This window comes from Dipodomys spectabilis, unplaced genomic scaffold, assembly GCF_019054845.1.
Source record: "Dipodomys spectabilis isolate Male_0828 unplaced genomic scaffold, ASM1905484v1 ptg000230l, whole genome shotgun sequence".
NCBI lineage: Eukaryota > Metazoa > Chordata > Mammalia > Rodentia > Heteromyidae > Dipodomys > Dipodomys spectabilis.
Window position 1 is genome coordinate 2,531,477 of NW_024870907.1, and position 9,409 is coordinate 2,540,885.

General features: G+C 56.9%; 1 protein-coding gene across 2 annotated transcripts; it reads right to left on the reverse strand.

Moving 5' to 3' along the window:
- Nucleotides 1-1,435: 1,435 nt before the first annotated feature.
- Nucleotides 1,436-8,905, reverse strand: Rrp7a (ribosomal RNA processing 7 homolog A). Of its 2 annotated transcripts, none has more exons than XM_042697951.1 (8): nt 8,819-8,905; nt 6,125-6,267; nt 4,786-4,911; nt 4,118-4,235; nt 3,545-3,642; nt 3,077-3,275; nt 2,467-2,555; nt 1,436-2,413 (listed from the first exon to the last, which is right to left on the reverse strand). In XM_042697951.1, exons 1-7 carry the CDS (start codon nt 8,886-8,888, stop codon nt 2,470-2,472), a joined length of 840 nt encoding a protein of 279 aa, XP_042553885.1. In that variant the 5' UTR covers nt 8,889-8,905; the 3' UTR covers nt 1,436-2,413; nt 2,467-2,469. The 2 variants fall into 2 exon arrangements, with proteins under 2 accessions (XP_042553885.1, XP_042553886.1); XM_042697952.1 differs by having other exon boundaries at nt 1,436-2,227; nt 2,425-2,555.
- Between the last annotated feature and the right edge of the window lie 504 nt (nt 8,906-9,409).

The window sequence follows — 9,409 nt, forward strand, 5'->3', positions numbered from 1 at the left end:
GCAGAGGCTGGACCATCAGTGTGGACCCACTGTGTGCTGTGACCAGAAACACTGGGCAACGCCCTGGCTGGGTATTCTTTCTCAAGGAAACTGCCATGAAGGCAGGCAGGCCCTGCTTGGCTGCAATCTGTGGAGGAGCCTGAGCCCCAGCTGGGAAGCATGGAAGGGCGATCCAGAGCCCTGAAATCCACGTTTCCAAGTAACCTGTCACCTCTGCCTTTGGCCAAATAGCTAGAAATGGCAGCTGGCTGAGTAACATGACCAGGATTTGCAGTTTTCATGAAGGTTCACTGGCTAAAAATACAAGGGTCTTGAAGGTAGGTGTGGTGCCTCAGGTCTGTCATCCTTGGTCCCTGGGAGACAGACCAAGGATCACGGTTCAAAAGCCCTGCTAGTCCGTTGAGACTGCATTGCAGAACCATGTAAGCAGAAAAAGCTGGAAGTGGCAGACCCAGGACCTGTGCTCACTGCCGACTCAAGTGGTAGAGCACTCGCCTTGAGCTGAAGAGCTGAGGAACAGCGTTCAGGCGCAGAGTTCAGGCCCCAGGCCCGATAAAAAATAAATAAATAAAAACCACTAGACAAGGCAGTGCTGGTGGCTCACACCAGGAATCGTACCTACACAAGAAACCAGACCAAGCAGGGAAGTCTGTGACTCTTATCTCCAATTAACCACCAAAAAAACCATGTGGATCTGGGGTCAAGTGGTAGAGCAACAGCCTTGAGCAAAAAAATAAAAAGGGAGAATGCCAAGGCCAAGTTCAAGCTTCAGGATCCATCGGGCACACACACCAGCTGGGCACTGATGGCTCATGCCTGCAATCCTGTTCAAGAGGCTGAGATCTGAGGATTGTGGTCTCTTAACTTCAATTCACCACCAAAAAGCTAGAAGTGGAACTGTGCCTCAAGTGCTAGAGCACTAGCCCTGAGCAAAAATGATCTGGGGACAGTGCCCTGTCGTTGAGTTCAAGCCCCAGAACCAGCACACACAATGCCACAAGATGGCATACTGTCAGCAGCACGTGACTTGTGTAATCAAATATGAGACAGCAAGGCAGCCGTGCTCCCGCGGCTCGGCTCCACTGCCAGTGGTGCGCACAGGGCCTGGGACCGCCGCCCCCTGGCTGGCCATGGGGGAAGTACTCTGCTTGTGCCGGCCCAGGGCCGGCTGGGTGTGGGCTGCTACTGACAGCTGAACCGCAGGTTGTCTGGCTCAAAGGAGCTGGCGGTGGGAAAATGGAGCGGCAGCCCGGGGAAGTCCCACCCCTCCCTTCACAGGGCTGTGCAGAGGACAGCGTGGGGAAGGACGGCACAGAGGAGGAGGTGCAGTTCTTCACAGTGGAGGTGGGGCTCGGGGACTTCCCCTCACTGCTGCCCCCAAGGAGTCAGCAGACCCGCCCCATGGCGCTAGCCCTAGCCCTGGGGTCACACACAGTGCAGAATCGTCCAGATTTATTGACCTCATGTGCTGCCAGGCCAGGCCCACCCCTTGCTCCCAGCACTAGTGGGGTGCTGGCCACAGGGCGGGGGGCCAGTGTGGTCAGTGTGACCCCTGCCGGGGAGCTGGGAGCATCGGCACTTGGAGGCCATGGTGGAGTCTGGGCCTGTGCTGCGGCACACACCTGATGCCCTCCCAGAAGGCCAGCCTCTCCCAGGGAGCACGTCTGAAACCTGCCCGTGCTCCCTCTGAAGAAAGGGTTGTGCAGTCAGCAACCCGCACCATGGCCCAGCTTTGAGCTACCCTGGCACAGCTCGTGTGCCCGGGCCGCTGGGTGGCCTCCAAGCCCGTGGGGGTTCCTGAGGCAGTGGGGACCGCAGCCAGGGGAGAGCCCCGTGGTGGCTGGCCACCTGAGCCCGCGCCTCCTGGAGTAGTTCCAGCACATGGCGGTGGAAGGCACCACCGCATCCTCATGAACACGGCTGCCTGCGCAGCGGGCATAGTCAGCTCCTTCCCGCGGAGCGGACGCAGCGCGCAGGGTGGTCGGGCCTTGCTGATCTTGAAGGCTAAGTTGGGCAGCAGAAACTCCCAAGCAGGTCGGGGGCAGAATTCCAGCGTCCCCACCTGAGACCTCAAGGGGACGGGGCAGGCGTGGGGGCCGCTCTGGAGTGAGGCGTGGGTCAGCCGGTGGAGCTGAAGGAAGCCGGGGCTAGGATGGCCTCTGGAGTCTTTGCTGCTGTCAGGCTGGATGGACGTAAAAGGTTTGTCCTCTCACGGCTGTCCAGGCGGCTTCACGGCAAGGGAGGAAGGGCAGATGGTCAGTCTGACTTCCTGAAGGGAGGTTTCCAGGCGGGCGGGGGAACTGCCTCCTGAAGGCCACATCCTGAGGATGCTCCAGCCCGGGTGGATGCCAGGCGGGGCTGTTGTACTGATGGGCCCTGGGCGTGGCGCATAGTCCCAGGCCCCGCTGGCCCTCAGATCCTTACATTGCGCCCGGTCACCACCTGCGGTCCAGGGCACGGCCGCTGGCCTCAGTAGGGTCGGAATTTGCGCTGGGCTCGCATCAGCTCAATCCTCTGCTTGTCCTCCTCGAACTTCTTCCGCAGCTGGGCTAGGTCTGGGGCGAGGGGACACGGGGCAGGTCAGACAGCTGCCCGCTGTCCCCACTAGAGGGCACTCTCCCGGTCCTCTCTCAGCTTTGGGGCCTGCTAGGGGTCCTGCAAGGACAGGGAGCTGCCCTGGCTGCAGGCTAGGGGCGGAGGTGGCAGCCTGCCTCAATCAAAACTCACCGAGAGGCCCTTCCCCGGGAGTCAGAAGCCCAGGAATTTGGGGACCCCAATGCCACCAAATTCAGAGGGTGGGTGGGGTGTGGAGCCAAGGGAGGACAGGCTCTGGAGCTGTCCTGAGCTCAGGGTCTGGGGACAGCATGGGAGCTGGGGGGGGGTCCCCATACCCAGGCCAGAAGCAGGAGACCAGGTGGTGGGCAGGGAGTGCTACTCATGGGAGGGCACACAGACACCCCCAACCCCCGCAAGGCTGCAGCTGGGGCTCCAGCTGCTGGGTATTTTGTGCTGCCTGGGACCCTGCAGCCTTGGGCTCTGTGCGCGCGCCCGCCTGCCTGCCCGGGGTGGCCCTTACGCTCCATCTTGGTCTCGCGGTGCTGCCAAGCGTAGAAGTTGAGCAGCTCCTTGCGGGCGCGCTTCCGCTTCTCCCTCTCCAGCACGCGCAGGCTGGCAGCTTCCGTCCGGGGCAGCACAGGGCGCCGGCCCCTGCGCGTCACCGTCACCCAGCCTTCCTCGTCAGGGACTCCTTCCTCCTCCTTGGCCTTGCTCTCCTCCTGCACGAGTCACAGGTGGCTGCGCGCGCCTCGGCAGGAGAGCTGCCCCTCGCCCCTCGCCTTACCGTGGAGATCCAGAGCTGTGCCGCACTCCCCTCCCCCCACCGACCACTGACACTCGATGCCGCCCAGCCAGGCGGCCCCGCGCTCCACACAGCAACCAGGGACCAGCTGCAACCACTGGCCCCGAGCAAGACATCCTACAGTGCTGTGGCCACTTTCCCACAGCGGCACGCGCCCCCCCCCCGGGTCTCCACACGAACCCCTACCTCAGCTATCTTCCGGTCGTAGGCCTCCATGAACGTGTCCACTTCCTCCCGCAAAGCCTCGGGGTCGGGCACCGCGTCTTTATAGTCACTGATCCACTCTGACAGGAGAGGGCATGGAGGGACAGCTGCCTCAGCCACACATCCGGCCCCCAGAAGTAGCCGGTCAAGCTGGTGTCTTCTGACACTGGCCCGGGACAGCACACTGGTGGCCCTCACTCACCTCTGCCCGCCCAGCGCCCAGACCCTGGCCACCTGTGTGCTGCTCTAGGGGAGAAGCCTGGTTTGTGATGTCCACAGATGCTCCCCCCAGCCCCTGAAGGGTTTCTCTTGCCAACCCAGGGCCCAGGCATGGGACAGAACAGCGGGCACGGGATGGCAGAGCAGACAGGGGACATGGGATGGCATGCAGGGACAGGACAGCACAGAGGGAACTCAAGCGCCCAGGACAGCACGGCAGGCATGGGATAGCACAGAGGGCACGGGACGGCACTGAGGGCACGGGATGGCATGGCAGGCGGGGGCATGGGACACACAGCAGGCAGGGCACGGGACGGCACACGGGCCGGTACTGACTGTGGACACCGCTCTTCGCGGGGTGACTCCCTGTAGAGACCAGCAGAGGGCCCTTCAGGTTCAAGGCAGCAGCTACGCCACTTGGCTTCTGAAACACCACGTAGGCCACCTGGAACCCCTGTGGGGAAGGCGGGCAGAGTGTGGGCCGGCAGCCGGTCCCCTCCCCTGCAATCACTGGACCTGGGGAGATGGCACCAGGCTGCTCCTGAGCCACCAGGATGGCAGAGAGCATCTGCAGGCCAGGTGAGGGCAGCCATGCTTCCTGGCTCTCCACGCACTTCCCCAGGGAGGGCGCACAGGGGCCTTCCTTCCGGTTGCTTCCGGTTTGAGGAACTTGGTGAGACGCAGGCTTGCCCTGGCCAGGGTGAGCTTATGGAAGCCAGGCCTGTAGCAGACCACAGGCTGCTCACGTCACAAGACTCCTCAGTGCTGGAAGGTCTAAAAGAACCCGGGCATGGAAAGGACAGTGCTGGAGGCGGAGGCCGGAGGAGGCTGGGCAGGCAGGAAGACAAAGCACATGGCACTTTTGGGACAGGATCAGCGCCGTAGCACTGACATCATAGAGCAATCCCGAGCTCCAGGGAATGTGCTCCACTGCTGAGCCCTCCCCTGCACCCCCACCCCACCTCACACTCCGTTCCAATGGAACCTGAGCCTTGGAGGCCTACCGGAACACTCTTGGCCTGAAAAAACTTTGACTCTGGCTCCTTTGGGCTCTCGGTGAGGTCTGGCTTCTCTTGCAACTCCACAGACTTGATGGGGCCACAGGGGGACAGGAGACGTGCCAGGCGCTCCTGCCATGGACAGAGGGAAGCAGCATGTGAGCATCCACAGTGGCTTCCCACCCCGGTGTGGCCCTGCCAGGGAGCCAGGGCTGGGAAGGACTCCGAGTCCAGGTCTGCCTTGTGGGCATCACAACACAGGAGACATTTCCGGTGTGACTGAGATCCTGTAAGACAGCTGCGCTTACTACCTGAGTCAAATACAACCACGTCAACGGTATTGGGTCAGTGTGGCAGTGGTCCTTGGTAGGATGGAATTTAGGGGACCTCCGGGGTATGTGATGGTGACAAGGGTTCATCTGGTGTGTGGAATGCAGAGCTGTACATCCGTACGCCTAAAGCTTGTCTTATTTTGTATTTTTTTGTATCAGTAATGGGGCTTGAATTCAAAGCTGTGCATTTTTTTTTTTTTTTGCCTAGGTGCTGTCCCTGAGCTCTTCAGCTTGAACCACAGCACCACTTCCCGTTATCTGGTGGTTAATTAGAGGTTAAGAGTTTCATGGGCTTTGCTGCCTGGGCCGGCTTTCAACTGTGATCCTCAGATTTCAGCTTCCTGAGTAGCTAGGATTACAGGCATGAGCCACTGGCACTCAGCTCCTAACAATTTCTAAAAACTTGGTTTTCTTTTCTTTTCTTTTTTTTGCCAGTCCTGGGGTGGGGCTTGAACTCAGGGCCTGGGCGCTGTCTCTGAGCTTCTTATTTATTTATAATTTTTTTTTTTGGGGGGGGGGGGGTGGTCCGGTCGTGGGGCCTGAACTCTGGGCCTGGGCAATGTCCCTCAGCTCTTCAGCTCAAGGCTAGCACTCTACCACTTGGGCCACAGTGCCACTTCTGGCTTTTTTCTTTCTTATGTGGTGCTGAGGAATCAAACCCAGGGCCTCATGCATGCAAGGCAAGCGCTCTACCACTGAGCCACCTTCCCAGCCCTCTGAGCTTCTTTGGCTCAAAGTTAGCACTCTACCATTTGAGCCACAGAGCCACTTCCAGCCTTTTCTGTTTATATGTGGAATCGAACCCAGGGCTTCATGCATGCTAGGCAAGCACTCTACCACTAAGCCACATCCTCAGCCCCTTAAAAACTCGTAAATATCAATTTTCTGACAACAGAGGCGACCTGAGATACCATCCAGTGGGGCATTTCCATCTCACCACCCAAGGTGTGACAGGGCCATAAGAGCTCCCCTTCCAGAAAGTGTAGGTCTCACACCAGATGCTAGCAGCTTACCTCTGTGCAGTATGGAGGCACATTGAGGACAAAAAGGGTACACTTCTCAGGCCAGGCTGACTGCGTGCCTTCTCGAACTCTGTGTTCTTTCACATAGAGGTAATGAGAAGCCTGCTGCTTTTCTGAGAATTTGATGGGAATGGCTAGAAGAGAAATGATGACAGGGGAAATCAAGTTCGGGCTACCCAGGCTGAGGCCTGCAGAGCACTCACGCCACTTCCCTGCAGTATGTCCCTTTCTGCCCATCCATCCATCCATCATCCTTCACCAGGACCTCTGCTAGGCCATGTCCTGTGCAGACTCTGAGAGTAAACTTGCTTGAACCTTCACATTAGGTCCGTACCAAGTGGAATTCTTTAATCACTGGCATCCCACAAAGGCCAGTCTCCATAAATCCAGAGACTTGGATCATCTCACAGTGGGGATGCCACGGCCGCTCCTTATGTGGGAAGCTCAGGTCTCAATGAAGGGTGAGGGACGGACTCCCGCCTTGTTCCCCCAGGTACATCAAACAAAGCACCAGCTTGTGACCTTGGCTTAGCTGAAAACCCCCCCACCCAGGCAGAGCATTCTCTGGGTCTGGTCAAAGACTGCCCTTGGCCCCAGGAGATCACAGCCCCATTTTTTAATTTTCTGCTTCCTTGTTAAGACCTATATAAACCCGGCCCCAAAATCCAGTCCTTCGAACAACCTCCACACCAGCGTGAAGGTCTGTATGCCTCGCCAGCAACACAGTCCTTAGCCTGTTGACAATCCAGTCCCGTCTATTCCCTTTCTGGTTTCCTCCATTTTCCTAACAAACAGCAAGTAAACGGGTAAAAAGCCTGCATAACCAAGAGAAGCTGGGGGCAGTGGCTCCTGCCTGTAATACTAGCTGCTTGGGAGGTAGAAACAAGAGTCCTAGGAATTTCGGTTATAGGCCAGCCCAGGCAAAAAGGAGTTTGTGACCCTAGCCATAAAAGAAATGCAAATCAAAGCCAGGCACCAGTGGCTCACGCCTGTAATCCTAGCTACTGAGGAGGCTGAGATCTGAGGATCACGTTTCAAAGCCAGCCCGGGCGGAAAAGTCCGTGAGACACTTATCTCCAATAAACCACTAGAAAACCGGAAGTGACACTGTGGCTCAAGCGGTAGAGCACTCGCTTTGAGCTGAAGAGCACAGGGACAGGCACCCAAGCTCAGAGTTCAAACCCCATGACTAACAAAAACAAAACAAAAGAAATGCAAACCAAAACAACATTGAGATACCACCTCACCCCAGTTAGAATGGCTGTAATCAAGAACTCTAATGCAGGAGGGGATGTGGACAGAAGGGAACCTTACTGCACTGTTGGTGGGAGTGTAAACTTGTTTAGCCACTTTGGAAAGTGGTATGGAGGTTCCTCAAAAGACTCCACATAGAGCTCCCCTATGACCCAGCAATCCCACTTTTGGGCATTTACCCAAATGATCATAAACAAGCCCATACTAAAGCTACCAGCATAACTATGGTTATTGCAGCATTATTTACCATAGCTAAGATATGGAACCAACTCAGATGCCCCTCAGTAGATGAATGGATCAAGAAAATGTGGTATATATACACAATGGAACTCTATGCCTCCACCAGAAAGAATGACATTGTCCCATTTGTTAGGAAATGGAAAGACTTGGAAAAAATATTAAGTGAAGTAAGCCAGGCCCAAAGAAACATAGGTCCCAAGGTTTCCCTTATTTGCAATAACTAGTATATGTCTGAGACAAGCAGAAAAGGTCAGATAAGTTGATGTTAGGTGAAATGAACCCCAAGATAAATATTCAAATGGTTTCTTTCTTGCGATTGTTTCTAACATATTTATAAGATGATTTTTTTTTGTTGCTTTGTATGTCCCTCCCCCACCATATAACCCCTGCTTTCACTGTATTTGATGTTGGTATAATTTATGGAGGGGAAGGGAAAAAAACAAATCGCTTAAACAGGGATACCGGTGGACCCATTGCAACAATGAGATGCACAAGTCGTTATGTCGAAAAACGAACTTTACAACTTTGGGGGTTGGGGGAGGGGGGAGATGGGAAGGGATGGGAAGGGGAAACAAAGGAGACAACAATGCTTGATAAGAAATGTACTCATTATCTTGCCCATGTAATTGTAACCCCTCTGTACGGTATTTTCACAATAGAAATAAAGTAATTTTTTTAAAAATATAAGGGGAAAAAAAAAAGGAGCTTGTGAGACTCCATCTCAAGCAGGCGCTAGGTGTGTGGTGCATGCCTGCTGTGCCAGCTTCTGAGGGAGCAACACGGCTGCACAAGTGGCCTGGGCCTGTCATCCCTTGCACAAATAAGACGATGGCAGCCCAGGCCACCAGGGCATCCGTCGAGACCCTGCCTCGAAAATCAGAGGCTGGGGGAGTGCATCGAGTGGGGGGGCGGCTGCCCGGCCGGCAGAGGCTCCGAGTCCAAACCCCAAGAAGCACACGCACGGCAACGGGCTGGCGCGGTCTGGTTCCAGAGGCCGGCGGGGAGAACGCCGTCGCCGAGATGGGCTCGCCCGGGACCTGTGCGGACAGCGGGGTCCGGGGCGCCGCGTGGGCCTCGCGACCGGCCAGGCCCGCGGCTGGCGCCGACCACACGGCCTGGCCACCTCGACTCCCAACCCCGCTCCCCACGGAGTCTGTCTGTCCCCTGGCCTCACGTCCCGGAGCCGCTCACCTGTGTACCCTGGCGGACTGGGGGTATCCACCGCGTCCCGCGCCGCGCCTTTCTTGCTGCGCGCCACCATCTTGCCGCCGACCGGAAGCGCGGGGGCCGCTGGGAGTTGTAGTTCCGCGTTGGGAGCGTCCGCGTTTCCATCTCCACAGCATCGCGTGTGACCCCGCCCTCTGGGCACAGGCCCCGCCCCTCGCCGAAGGCGTCCCAAGGAGGGAAAGAGCTCGCCCTGCCTTCCTCCCTTCCGGTTCCCTCCTCTCCCTCCCACAAGCATGGATTGTGCCACAAGGTCCATCTCCAGCCTACCTGGAGTTTAACAAGACCAGAAACACACAAAGAAGCGAAATAGAAGGAGAAAAGGAAGAGAGAAAGGAGTGTAGCAGCTTTAAATATTGTCAATAAATGGAACTATCCTGCCAAGACCAATGCCCCCCCCCCCTTTAGTGGGGCCACCATTTTTTCCCCACATAAAGGAAATGAGGAAGGGCAGTATTGTGGTGTTTGGGAAGAAGAGTCTTGTGGGCTGAGGGAATAGCAAGTTCCAAGGCCCTGAGGTAGAAGCTAGCCAAGTGCAAGAGAAATAGGAACTATGGT

What these genes read in the sequence shown, in the direction of transcription:
- Rrp7a (XM_042697951.1), bottom strand. Translation starts at nt 8,888, where the DNA reads ATGGTGGCGCGCAGCAAGAAAGGCGCGGCGCGGGACGCGGTGGATACC. An exon ending in CGCGAAGAGCGGTGTCCACA is followed by an intron (nt 3,643 to 4,117) that starts GTCAGTACCGGC and finishes CTCTCCTGTCAG; the next exon opens with AGTGGATCAGTGACTATAAA. An exon ending in CCGCGAGACCAAGATGGAGC is followed by an intron (nt 2,556 to 3,076) that starts GTAAGGGCCACC and finishes CCCTCGCCCCAG; the next exon opens with ACCTAGCCCAGCTGCGGAAG.